The 14403-nt window shown below is 46.2% G+C and overlaps 1 protein-coding gene across 2 annotated transcripts in view; it reads left to right on the forward strand.

Moving 5' to 3' along the window:
- The window catches only part of NAP1L4 (nucleosome assembly protein 1 like 4), a 47700-nt gene that overhangs the window by 1547 nt on the left and 31750 nt on the right, over positions 1 to 14403 (forward strand). The window contains exon 2 of one of the 2 annotated variants that reach the window (XM_030333099.1): positions 6751 to 6828. In XM_030333099.1, coding sequence (XP_030188959.1) covers positions 6762 to 6828 — 67 coding nt within the window. In that variant the 5' untranslated portion in view covers positions 6751 to 6761. Of the gene's footprint in view, positions 1 to 6750; positions 6891 to 14403 lie in introns of both variants that reach the window. The other variant, XM_030333100.1, reaches the window with a different exon arrangement.

Here is a 14403-nt window from a genome sequence, read left to right on the forward strand (position 1 = left end):
CAAAGGATCCATGGAAGGTAAGTAAGACCTTTTTGGTCGGTAGAGATAGTTGCAAAAGTTACTTTGTTGCAAGATGGATCTCGTTTCATGGATAATGTAGGTATGGGGATTGTAATCTTCCCAGGTTTACTTAGGGACATTCAGGCCTAGGATTTAGGGTTTTAAGTCCTCTTTTGCTGGTATGATGAAAATAATCGTTCTGAAGGTATCTTTATCTAAAACGGGTTACTTCAGCAGCGTGGTGCTGTCTTAAATACCTGTTATGACATGTATCATTTGCACCTTTTTCCCCCTGGTTTACCAGGGATACTGATTCAGGATGTGTGTGTGGTTATCTGTATCTCTGTATCATAAAGTAACATCTAAACACATTTGGGAATGTTGCATTGTTTTTCAAAAGGAACATCGGATGCTGGTTGGAGAGATCCGATTCTTTGGAATAGCTACTTTAATCATTTTTGTTTGGATGATGTCAGCAGACTGAATTGTGGAGAGATTACTTATGCTTTAGGGTTATTGTCTTCTAAGTACCTAAGGGCGTTTCTTATTTTTGTGAGCTGGCCGTTTAGATTACCAGATTCTGGTATTTTGAGTTTGGAGGTTTTTATCTATAGGAGGTAGCTCATAGTTTTATAGAGATGAAGGGCTAGAGTTGGGGTGTGTTCATCAACACATTACAGCCTGTGAACTTGTGCTTGAGTCTTTAATTACAGTATTTCAGTTAGTGTGTCAGGGTTTTAACAGCCTCTTGATGCTGAGAGCAGATCAGTTTCCCGTGTGCAGCTCTGACGAGCCAGTGGAGGGATCGAGATCGTCAATATTTTTCTAATTTTGAGTGGTGGACAGTCTTCTAGTATCAGGAAGAGGTGACCTCAAATGTAAGCGTGTAAGTGGCTTAATAGAGTTCAGAATTACTTACTTTCAGATTTTTTTTTTCTTTCTGTTCATTGTCCACAGTTCTTAAATGTTTTAAAACTGTTTTCTGGGGCGCCTGGGTGGCCCAGTTGGTTAAGTATTCAACTCCTGATTTCGGGTCAGATCATGATCTCACGATTTGTGAGATCGAACCCCACATTTTTTCCAGGCTCCTTGCTGGGCGTGGAGCCTGCTTAAGTGCGTCTGTCTCCCTCTCCCCCTCCCCCTCCCCCTCCCCCCTCCCCCCCTCCCCCCTCTCTCCCCCTCCCCCTCTCTCTCTCTCTTCCTCCCTCCCTCTCTCTCCCTCCCTCCCTCCCTCTCTCCCTCTCTCCCTCTCTCTCTCTCTCCCCCTCTCTCCCTCTGTCTCTCCCTCCCTCTCTCCCTCTCTATCTTTCTCAAAAATAAGAACACACAACAAAAACCCCAGAACCTTAATAAGCTTATGTTGAACTGCCAAAACTTTCTTCAGAGAACCTAAATGTTTTCGCTGTGTTTTGGAACAATAGTGGCATGTCTGTGGGCAGGAGGGTGATTTAAATTCCCAAAGGCCTAGGAGCTGTCAGCCGTGTGAAACTGCACTGCTCAGAACCGACACTAGCCGTGGCCCAGATCTGAGTCCGGGGGCGGCAGTGAGGCGCTTGTGGGGAGTTTGGTCTGGAATTGCTTACTTTAGGTGGGAGAGGAGCCACAGGCGGGCGCTTACCTCGCTTGGCTGTTCCGCCACCGGGAGGGAGGTGGTAGAGAGGCGGTCGGTGCAGAATCCCGGCAGGTCGTCGGCATCCGGCCTTCGCTCACTTTGGGCCACGTCTCCTGGTTTGACGGTTCTTGCCTCCCACAGACTGGAATCGGGGGGCGGGGGTGGGGTTGACCTCCCTTGCGAGACCCTGATCAGTGGGTAGTGAAGAACGTCGAGTTCAGCTGCTGGGAGACTTTTAAGTAGATGGTGATGACATAGGTTTGTTTTCATTTGACAGCCATTGGGTTTCTCCCTCGCCCTCTTCAGAGAAGGTGGGGCTGCTTTGCTTTGCCGTTGGATTTTAAATTTCATGAGTGGTTAGTAACTGGAGGGGTGTTCTTTAGTAAGAAAACTTGTACAAGAAATCAGTTTGTGACCTATACCTTTTGATCTTGACCACTCACTGTGGAGCCTTAAATCTCCGCTTACCAGTATATCCTGTCAGCTGTTGCAACTAAATGTGCCTCCGTTCTGGGTTCGTGACTTTTTTTTTTTAATGTGCTGTGCGTTTTCATATTATCCAGAAAGCCTGTTTCAGACATGATGAGGCGATTTTAATGAGTCATGCGGTAAAGAGATCGGCTGTACCCCTCAAGCATTTACGTACCAAGGTTATAAGAATGCCGCCGTAAACATTAAAACATTTGCGTGCATTGGGGCGCCCAGGTGGCTCAGTCAGCTAAGCGTCCGATCTCGGCTCGGGTTGTGATCACACAGTTGGTGGGTTCAAGCCCCGCACCAGGCTCTCTGCTGTCAGCACAGATCCTCTGTCCCCCTCTCTCTGCCCCTCCCCTGCTCTCTCTCAAAAATAAATAAACATTAAAAAATAAAATAAAACATTGTGTGTGTAGGAAAATAGCTTTCGGTGCTTTGTATCCATCCATTCATTCGTGAGCCTCTTCTAGGTGCTAAACACAGTCCTAGGTACTGGGGTATCACACTGACCAAAACAGAGGGGCCTTGCCTTCATGTATTTCTGTAGTGGGAGACAGATAAACAAGTTAGGTGGTGGTAGGTGCTTTTGAGAGGGAAAGTAGAAAAGGAGTAGGGACTTGGGTGTTTGTGATTTTTAAGTAGGGTGAAGAGGGAAGACCTTACAAAGTGACGAGACTTCTAAATACTGGATTAAGGAAAACTTTGAAACGTTTGCCTCATTTAATCCTATGCCAGCGAGTTACAGGGAAGAGAGAGCAGAAGAGGAAAGTGGAGCTATGGTAACAAAGAACCACTTTGCCCTGAGTAAAAATAGAGTGTTTGGTCAAGGAAAGGAAGTAAGTTTTTTACTCTTTTCTGGAAAACTGAGGGCTTGTTTTCTAGCAAGTTTTTGAAGAGATGGTCCACTGTTGTCTGGTGGCAGTTAGATCTGATCAGCAGACATCACTTCCTGTGTCTTCAGACTCTCCTCCGAGTCCCGGATGCACAGGTGGCACGGCGGTGAGTGAGTGAAGCGGAGACTGCTTGGCCGCTGGCTCCGGGGACTGCCGCATCGAGCAAGTAGACGGGTCCCTGCCCTCCTGGAACTTGTTCAGTGGAAAGACAAGCATGCGTGGTTTATCCATTCTTAAAAAAAGAAAAGAAAAGAAAAAGTCTCAAACACCTGCAAACATAATGACCCCCATATCTAACCCACAGCTGCAGTAATTAACTGTTTGCCAATCTTAGTTCATCTGTAAACCTATACAGATGATTTTGTAATTAAAAGGTTTTATAGGGATGCCTGGGTGGCTCAGTCGGTTAAGCGTCCGACTTCGGCTCGGGACATGATCTTGTGGTTCACGCGTTCGAGCCCGGCGTTGGGCTCCATGCTGACAGCTTGGAGCCTGGAGCCTGCTTCAGATTCTGTGTTTCTGTCTCTCTCTGCCCCTTCCCTGCTCACGCTTTGTCTCTTTTTGTCTGGCAAAAATAAATTTAAAAAATAAATAAAAATAAAAGTTTTTATAAATGCCCAAAGGGAAAGGAAGAACATACATATTAGATTATCAATCATTATGTATGATTGAAATCAGTTTGAACCCAATTTCAAGAATACCTTTATGAGTTTAGGACCTGGGCACACCTTTGTGTCTCTCTCTCTCTCTCTCTCTCTCTCTCTCTCTGTCTCTGTCTCTCTCTTTCTCTTTGGCTAAGACTACAAGCATAAGTGCAGGGTATGTTAAGTTAACAAGGATGTTTTCTATTAGTTGGGAACCTTACAGAAGTTAATTTGGTTGTTTACTTCAGGCATGTTTTCAGTTTTCCTGCTTGCGTATTGAATCCAACACCGTTACCTTCTGATGGTGAGGAATGTAACGACAGACTGGATTAAAAAAATCAGGGCAACATAAATGAGGTCCGGACTATGCCAGGGCTTAGGGGGTGGAGACCTAGGGATTTCTTGCGGGGATATCCTGACTCCTTCTTGGAGAGACGGTTCCTTTGTCCTTTCTGATGGAGTCTCAAGCCAGAACATGATCTGGTACTCTGGAGGACCTGGACTTGGACCTTGGGGCTGACTGGACTCCATCTTAGGTTGACAGGGTAGGATCACCATCCCTCACGCTTATGTGAACTGTGAGATTAATAAGAATTATAGGCTAGAATGAAGTTCTGAAGTCTGACAGAAGCATTTGGTCACATTTGACTTAATTTTCGTCATTCAGTTATTTCATGGGAAGACACTGAGGATCTTTGACTTGGTTTAAGATCGATTACGTATAGAAATTTTGGTTATGTGAAGGGTGACCGTATTGCCCAGTTTACTCCTTTGTCTCTCAAAAGTGACCCACTTTGAAGTTATATGATTACTCTAGCTATAGACTGAGTGTTTTAAAATTAGGAATTTGGGGCGCCTGGGTGGCTCAGCCAGTTAAGTGTCCAACTCTTGATATCAGCCCAAGTCATGATGTCTCAGTTCTTGGGACTGAGCCTCGTGTTGGTCTCTGCACCAACACCGCGGAGCCTGATTGGAATTCTCTCTCTCCCTGTCTCTCTGCTCCACTCTCTCTCTCAAAATAGGTGATTAAAAATAAACATTAAAAAAAAAGCCCATTTTCCTTCATACTATGACTTCTCATTCTAATGAGAAATAAAGAATAATTGAGAGGGGGCCGAACAATACATCCCTGTTAAAAATTTTTTTAAAAAAATAGGAATTTAGTTATAGTGGATAATTTGCAGCAAAAACGAAGAATTTTTTCCCCTTGAAAACAATTTTTTTGTTTGGGGTAAAAATCCGTTAATAGGGTTGTGAGGTATCTTACATACATAAAAGCAAAGCATTATTTGTATAGTCCTAGAAATTTGCATGCCAATCCAAATTTAGAATCTTAGACTCAGTTAAAGTTTTTAGCCCTAGATCTGAACTGCTGTATTCTTTTGAAATTTTAGAATATTCTTTTGCCTGGGGACCCATTTGTATTTTAATATGATTGCTTTATAGACTTAGGAGAACCTTCAAATGAGGTTGAAGGTTCTCCAAATGAGGCTTGAGACCGTGATTTTGATGTTAAGCTAAGCGTACCAACATTGAAAACAAATGAATATTTCTCAAACCTGCAAATTTGGTAGTCCTTGTGACTTTTTTTTTTTTTTTTAAATAAGCATTTTTGTTTTAAGTTTATTTATTTTGAGGGAGAGAGACAGAGCACATGCAGGGGAAGGGACGAGAGTGGGATACACGGAATCCGAAGCAGGCTCCAGGCTGTCAGTATAGAACCCAATGTGGAGCTTGAACCCACGAACTGTGAGATCATGACCTGATCCGAAGTCGGACACTTAACCGACTGAGCCACGCAGGCATCCCATGACTTTGTATTTTAACTAGTTGGGATTGCTAAACAAAAGTAAATCATTTATGGCAGTGAAGACTGACAAGTGGAACTCTAGTTCGTTTATGTCACCAACTCTAGATTATTTTTCCTTATGTGTGAAGGGGAAAATGTTGAGAATAACTTGATTTGTTGGTCTCCAATCAAGCAGTAGAGTGATCTGTAAGCACGTTGCAGTTGTAAACGCCGAGGGAGACCTTAATGGGTCACACACTGGGTGTTGCACATGCACATAGTTTTGTCCTCTCGACAGCCTCTCAGTCAGCACTGTCTAGGCTGTGGGTGTCGAAACCAAGCTTACACAGCTAGGAGACAGTAGAGATTAGGGTTCAGAACCAGGTTATTGTGTGTCTTCGTTCTAGATGTTGAGTTCTGGCTTTATTGTTGTTTAGTTCTCAAAATAGTTTCTTTCCCATTGTTTAAACTCATCTTTTTGTTATTCTGTCCTTGATTTAGCCGTGTGTGTGTGTGTGTGCGCGCGCGCGCGTGCGCGTGTGTGCGTGCGTGCACAAGTGTTGTGTCGGGTTTAACATAACTGCTTTGTCTTTGTGTCACCAAAAATAGTATTAAATAGCACATGGCCTCACATAATTGAAAATAAAGTGGATCATTGTATCCCAGGAATCCGTTAATTTGGAGTGGCGTATGAAGCTCTTTGGCCTGTGTTCTCAAGAAGGCATATAATCACTCCACAGTTACGTCTCGTGCTGGATGCTGTTTAGGGCCCTGGGGCCACATAGTGAGCATCATCGAGGAGTGTTTTTGTTTTCCCATTTCTGGACTGCGTGTTTCTCGGGAATGCTGCTGCACCGCCGACTCTGACTGACTCTGAGCCAGCTGTTGATTGGCCACTCTTTCAGCAGCAGCAACAGTGATCTTGAGCTGCGCAGGTGGAAATGGCAGCAGGAAGTGAAGTGGTCAGTGGTGGTAGGGAAAGTTCACCAGGGTCTCAGTTTCAAACGTGCAAAGATTTTAATCTAAGACAGAACCAAAGGAAATGAAATGGAGAATCTCACATACACGGTCTCAGAAAAATCAGACTTAAAGACAGACTGATTTCCCACAAACTCTTGATTTACAGAAGATCAAAACTCATTCAACAACTAATGAGTGTCTGCCAAGAATCTCTCAAATGTCCCCTTTTGTACTCTGCCCACGAAAGCAGCCTGCCCTAAACCTTTAGTGGACCCCTCTGTAGCTCGCTGCGGTCTGCGTGTCCCAAATTGCAGCTCCTTTGCTATTCCCGAATACACTCAGTGTCTGGTGTCTTGAGCTTGTCCTCCTCTCTTTTAGGTTCACCTTGCATGGTGTCAGAAGTGGGATCTGAAGGTGCCAGCTGCGGGGGCACTGTGACTCCTGGGATCGAGCGAGGTACTCACGTTTGAGCCTTTTGTGCTCTTTGCTTCTACGGAGTCACCATAACTTTCCGTTTGGTGAGTCTTCCCCAATATCAGGCTCCCTTGTTTTGGTAGAACTCTCAGACTTTGTTCAGGATTTGTCGTACTCTTGTTCTTAATCTGATCATGGGATCCCAGTCATCTAAATGGTCTAAGAGTGGCCCCCTTTCAGGAACCCTGGCCAGTTTTTCGTTAAAAGATGATGGTCCTTCCTCATACCCAGTGTTGACAATATGGACCAGTCTTGCTAGAAAAGGTAATTTGGAGCCCTGACGGCCATTCTGGGAAACCTTTCATCTCTTCAGTCTTGTTTTTCTCCCAACCGAGTTAGAAAATTAAAACAGTTCAAGTGGGATAGTTATTTTCGTTGGTATCTGAAGGTTTCTAAACGTGTTCAGAATCCTAAAATTGCACCTTTACAAAATATTGTTTCCAAAGTGACTGAAGCAAATAAACAACTAAAGGTGGATAAAAATAAAGTGTTAGAGGCTTCTTTCTTGGTGCTGGCCAAGGTTCCCTCCTACACCCCCCCCCCCCCCACTGCCCCACCTCCTTACACATCCCTCTTTGCCTCATCACCCTTCCCCTCTATCTGAACTTTCTTTCCTGTCACTGAAACCTCACCATCCTAACCCATTAAAACCTTTCCTTTCAAAACTGACTTTGTGAGGATGCTGTTAAACCACCCCAAATTTCCTGTACCCCATGGATAAAAAGCTGAGCTTAGGGCTATAATTAAGGTCTTTGCCAAGGTAACTGAGGATCTTTGTAGATTTGTGGAATTCACCAATCTGGGCTGTGGTCTCTGTCCGTCAGTCGACATGCCTCTTGGAGAAGGTCAAGCTCGGCGCTGGATGAATGCTGCTAGTTGGAAACCCCCTGAACAGTCTCTAGGGTTTAAACTAGACCAGCCGCCAGCCCTTTCACATGACCAAGCTTGTAGTGTATAAGCACGAGGCTACACGAAGTCATCTGTGGGGCTAGCCCGTGGACTAGACTCAGATTCAGGCATGCACCCAGAAGCCAGCTGAATCCGTCCATGACTGTTACGTGACTGTCCGTGACTCCAAGTTGTTTTCAAGGAAATTCCAAGCTTCCCATAGATGTGGAGTCCACCCAGATGAGCTCTGACTCCATGTTTGTAAACGGGACTAAGGAAGGACTTAACACTGTTGATCAAAACCGCCGGTATGGGACAGGCATGGAGGCTCCACAGCGGGTGTGACCTGCAGGGTCACGTTAGCATTGCAGACAGTCTGCCCACTGGAAAAAGGGTTGCGCTAAATTGAAATCCAAACAGTTGCAGCCCCCCGAGGAGCAATGGCCAAAGCCACCCCAGTGATGGGACTCTGAGGACACATGGGGATTATTCCCCAGCCTTGTGGGAGGGAGACTAAATAGGATGGGAAGACTGCTTTCCAGATTGGGGACCAATTTTCTCACTGTATCAATTAACACAGGAACCACCCTGTCAGTGCTCAACCCCAAATTAAAGTGTCCCTTCTTTAGATGATACGTATGTTCCGACAGCGGGGCTCTCAGATGAAGTACCATACGTTCCTGTTTCTTAGCCCGTATCCTTTCGTCTGGGACCTTTGCAAGACAACCAACCATTTCTTCTCAGTGATTTAGCTCCCGTACATTGATCTAGGATGAGCTTTCCCGGAGATACACATTGCCTTTTTTGTTCCTTTCCCAAAGCGGAAATATTCCTTGAGGTCAAATCCAGTACTCAGGAAAATTTCAGTGCTCTTTATTGCAGTCTACAAACCAAAGACGACCAAACTTTGGTCTACATCCCCTGGTACCCCCACTCTTTGGGCAAAGCCCTCAACAGACAGAGGCAGAATTCATAATGCTCCTCCCTTTAATAATCCAGATTGACCTCTCAAAACTTCTTCCAAGAATAAATCAACATCCTATAAATAATAAGAGGCCTGGAGCACCTGGGGTAGCTCAGTTGGTTAAGCATCTGACTTCGGCTCAGGTCATGATCTTGCAGTTCGTGGGTTTGAGGCCTGCGTCGGGCTCTGTGCTGACTGTTCAGAGCCTGGATCCTACTTCGAATTCTGTATCTCCCTCTCTCTCTGCCCCTCCCCTGCTCGTGCATTTTCTCTCTCAAAAATAAACATTAAAAAAAATAAGAGGCCTTAATCAGGGTATAAGGCTTATCATAGATTATAAGAATTCGTTATCCTTTGTACTAGTGCTTGTAATATCCCTATTTTACCCATAAAAAACCCCTCTGGCCAAGGATGGAGATTGGCCCGGCATGTTAAGGCAGTAAACACTAATCCCTTCACCCTGTTGTCTCTGGTCCGTACACTGTTGGTTGCCATTGGATTCCAGACTTCTTTTTTCTTGTTTAAGGTTTATTATTTTTGAGAAAGAGAGAGTGGGGGTGGGGTGGAGACAGAGGGAGAGACAAAGGATTTGAAGCTGACGGTAGAGAGCCCAATGTGGGGCTCAAACTCATGAACCCTGAGGTCGTGACCTGAGCTGAAGTCACACACTTAACCAACTGAGCCACCCGCGCCGGATTCCAGACTTCTTAATGGCCCCTTTATGCCACACTCGAGAACACCAAACCTGATCCCATTGTTTGGGATGACCAAAGTGACTTCTTTAGGATTTTGAAGGAAGCTGGTAAGTCCACCTACACTTGGACACCCAAATTACCAGCTGCCCTTTTTCCTTTTTGTATATGAGAAGGAAGGGGATACCCTTAGACTACTTACCAAAAATGCGGAGTTGTCCCAGACTCCTAGGCTCCTGTAGCCAGCAGTTCGATCCACTGCCTGAGGACGTCCCCACGGCCTCAGAGCTCTGCTGCCACCATTCATACTAAAGGCTACTGCAGAGGGAGTCGGCGTCTTCCTCCACTCTTTATGCTTCAGGGCTATTGAGGCTCCCTTGGGTTCATACCACGCTCAGTGCCTTGCAGCGAGCTCTTCCCTCCTGTGAGACCCTCTTACTAACCGCCCCTCATGTCACTCTTGCTTACTGGAACCATCTCAACCCTGCTTTCCCTTCTCCCTCCTCCCCTGATGAAATTCCCCATGACTCTCTGACTGGGACGGATCAGCTGGTGACCCCTTGTGAGGTGTTCCAGGAAGCCCCTTTGACAAACATTGATCTTTCCCGGCTACCTGATGGCTCTTACCTAAGCTGTGAACATGCTGTATCCTGTGCTGGGTGTGTGATGACACTTCTGTGTGGGGCACGTGATAACAATTTTGAGGTTGGTAAGTCTGCACCTCTGCCTTTGGCTTCTGGAGCTAAACAGGCTGAATCACATGCCTTCACTTGAGCATGCATTATAGCCGAAAGCAAGACAGCAAACATGGATACTGACATCCAACATGCCTTTGGGGTGGCCCATGACCTTGGAATGGTAGGTAGGGAAACAACAGGGCTTCCTCACTTCCAGTGGAGGTAAAGAATGGCTCTTATTCCGGTAAAGAAATGGGCAAAAGACATGAACAGACACTTCTCCAAAGAAGACCTCCAGATGGCCAACCGATACATGAAAAAATGCTCCACATCACTCATCATCAGGGAAACACAAATCAAAACCATGACAGGATACCACCTCACACCTGTCAGAATGGCTAACACTAACTACTCAGGCAACAACAGATGTTGGCGAGGATGTGGAGAAAGAGGATCTCGTTTGCATTGTTGGTGGGAATGCAAACTGGTGCAGCCACTCTGGAAAACAGTGTGGAGGTTCCTCAAAAAACTAGAAATAGAACTACCCTACGACCCAGCAATTGCACTACTAGGCATTTATCCACGGGATACAGGTGTGCTCTTTCTAAGGGGCACATGCACCCCAGTGTTTATAGCCACGCTACCAACAATAGCCAAAGGATGGAAAGAGCCCAAATGTCCATCGACGGATGAATGGATAAAGAACATGTGGTATATATATATATATATATACAATGGAGTATTATTACTTGGCAATCAGAAAGAATGAAATCCTGCCGTGTGCAACAATGTGGATGGAACTAAAGGGTGTTATGGTAAGTGAAATTAGAGAATGACAGGTGTCCTGTGACTTCACTCATACGTGGAATTTAAGGTACAAAACAGATGATCATAGGGGAAGGGAAACAAAAATAACATTAAAAGGGGACAAAACAGGCCCAGTCTTAAAGTATAGCAGTTCTTAACCACCGCTCAGTATGCCCACCTTGCATATAGTAGGAGATAGCAGGGGAGTCTGCTAATAATCTCAGTCTTGCTTAAAAGAGCTACTGTCCCAGCCACTGTTTTCCTGGCCCTTTCAGGAGTTGGAGAGGGCTTCAGGGAGGAGAAGGAAGGCCCCAGTGCCCGATATTGTCTGGGGACACTGAGCACATGGAGAAACCAAGAGAGCCACAGTGGCTGCTCCTGTCCCCAACTATCCCCACCTTTGCCCCTACTTCTCCCACCCCCTCAAAGCTTCCCAGGAATTAAAAAAAAAAAAAAAAAAAAAAGATTAAAAAAAATAAAAAGGGACAAAACAAAAGAGACTCTTAGTATAGAGAACAAACTGAGGGTTGCTGGAGGGGTTGTGGTTGGGGGGATGGGCCAAATGGGCAAGGGGCATTAAGGACGATACTTGTTGGGATGAGCACTGAGTATTATACGTAGGGGATGAATCACTGGATTCTACTCCTGAAACCATTATTGCACTAGATGCTAACTAACTGGGATGTAAAATTAAAAACAAGAATGGCTCTTATGTCCAAAATCTGTTGGCCGCCATAATGCCACCAGCAGCTCTGGCTATTGCTACGTGTTGCAAGTCTGATCCCCTGGAAGCCAAAGGAATCTGCCTCACCGATACCCCTGTGAGAAATGCCACCCTCATGAGCTCCGCTGACCAAACCTCTGTCGTGGCACAGAAGACGACCCCCCAGCGGGAACCTCAGGTGTGAGGCAGGAAGTACGACAGCCGGCCTCTGAAAGGGAAAAGCAGGGTTGGAAATCTAAAGGCTGTTGGTACCACAAAGAAAAGGGACTCTGGTTTGGACCCGGTAATAAGCTGATCCTGCTAGAAAGTCTGAAGTGTTCCTTTTTGCCCCCTGTGCCTGAGTTAAGCCATTGGTTCCCTGAGAAATGGTAACTTCTGTGGATCAGTATTGGTAGGAAACAGCAGCAGGGCCTTGCTTCCACCTGACCCTGAGTATAGCCCCGGGAAGCCTGTTTGCACCGCCCCGGGAAGTTGTAGTTTTCCCGCTGGACCATTCGAGCCCTGGGAGGTGAATTTCACACGTTTGCCCCACCTCACGGACACAGACATTTTCTAACGATATTCCTGTCTTTTCACGTTGGATTGAAGCATTTCCACGTGGAAAAACGACTGTCTCTTCTGTGGCTAAAGTCCTTTTGCCAAACGTTATTCCCGCTTGGGGAGCACTGTGGTGGCCAGGGGACCCACTTTGCTTGGCAAGTACTTGGACAAGTCTGTGCCATCTGGCCAATTCTACAACATTTTCGCTGTGTTTATCCTCAGGCTTCGGGACTGGTCCAACGTATGGAAGAATAACGATCCAGGTTGCTAACTTAGTTGAAGCCTCCAAATACCTTGGCCCAAAGTACTGCTCCCGGGTCTTCTAAATCTCAGATCTGCTCCGTCCAGTATTCATAAACTCTCACCTTTTGAAATAATCACAGGACAGACCATGTATTTAGCTGCTGCTTCCTTTGACCCACAGCTAAAGAAAGGGCACATATGTTAGTTTTGTAAGGGTCTAATTAAATCCACCGAGAATCGTCGTGTTTGTGGTAGGACGATCTTTCCACAGCAAGCTCCCTAGAGACAAAAGACGTCATACTGTACAGCCAGCCGAATTCATCTGCTAGAAACAGCATCTCCGTAAAGATTCACTCCAGCCTCATTGGAAGGGCGCCTACCAGGAGTTACTGACGAACCCCTGTGCCACCAGGTTCCAGGAGACAGACTCCCGGGGTCACACGTGCCGTCTAAAAGAGCGTGAGTGGACCTGCACCCCATCTGGTGACTTAAAGCTAAACATTTTCGAGGACTGAAGCACATGACACTGGAAGAAGACCACCTACCCCAGACGCTCGGGCCCGGCCTGTGGAGCCTCCCCTTTGACGGTATTCGGTATCATTGAGCAACCGAATCCTGCTTCAAGTTGTAGTTGTCCTTTCGCCGGCCTACTTGCCGCCCCCTCCTTTGCCTCTTTGGCTCTTATGTCCAAAATCTGTTGGCCGCCATAATATTTCTCACCTTACAAAAACTCTTTGATCCCACCAACCCTCTGATGGTTGGATTTGCACCGGAGTTAACACTGGTGATAAACCTGAATGGGTGGTCTGGCCATTTTCCTTAGAAGGATGGCAAGGGGTTTCTAGCAGAGATACGGGGTTTTCTTCTGGTACTTTCGGGGCTGTACGTATTCTCCCTTCTGGCAAATTGGCACCAGCCGTTAAGCATTCCGTTCGGTGCGCCTCACCCATAAAGGGATACCCTTCACTCAAGTCCGTGCGTTTACCCAAGGTCTTTTCTCTATTTCACAAGCAGTAATGGGACTGGCAAAACTTGAGGCTGCCTCCCAGTAGACTTGTAACTATACAGTGGTGTGTGACCCAGAAGACTGGGAGTACATTCCCCACTGGAATCTAGAAGACTCCAAGGTCTTCTCTATCAGTGTGTCTGGTGGGGTGTCGAAAATGATAAGGGCACTGGGAATGGGAAGCCGACTGGTCTCCTTTTGGTGGGAACTTCATTCAGCATGCCTTCTCCCTGGGAGATCCCCAGACCTCCGTCACAACCTCCCCTGCAGCCGTCATACTCACCTGGTAACCCACGTATATTGAAGCTTAAGACATTCCTATAACCGTCTCCGCGGTGCTAACCAGTTGTCACCTGTTGGTGTGAGTATGTTTTTAATCACGAGGTCTCTCTCATTCTGGGGAAAAAAACTAATCTAGCAAAAGGGTCCACCTGAGGCCCTGTCTTGAGAAAACACTAGTTATGTTTTTCTATGTGGCAGAAACATCTATTCCACACTCCTCCTGGAAAGGATGCTGTGTGTCATTGCCCCCGTTCCTGATGCCGAAGGCGGGAACACCCTTCCGCCCGCCACTCCCATATCCAATCTGGGTTCTTTCTCCTGTCTTTTTTTCTTTTTTTTTTCTTCTTCTCTCTCTCTCTCTCTCTCTCTCTCTCTCTCTCTCTCTCTCTCTCTCCTACTGTCTTGAAAGAGCCCATGATAACAGGGATGGAAACAGTTTTGCGTGGTTGCCCACGAATAGCCCAACAGTGGATAGAGAGGGATTTGGATATGCCTTTGCCTGAGCCTTTCCCTTGGGTGGGAGTAGCAGAGCTTACAAAGGCAACTCCGAATCTGTGGTTCTACCTTTACTGCTCCTTTGAGTGCTTCTGAACATCAACGGACCCAGACAGACAGTCGCAGAAGGTAGTCCTGAGCTGTCTTCCGTAGTAGCAGGGAGGAACCGGTGCCCTGTTTGGGGAAGAATGCTGTTTGTATGTTAACAAATGGGGGGAATAACTGAAGAACTAAGAATA

This window comes from Lynx canadensis, chromosome D1, assembly GCF_007474595.2.
Source record: "Lynx canadensis isolate LIC74 chromosome D1, mLynCan4.pri.v2, whole genome shotgun sequence".
In the NCBI taxonomy this organism is placed as follows: Eukaryota; Metazoa; Chordata; class Mammalia; order Carnivora; family Felidae; genus Lynx; species Lynx canadensis.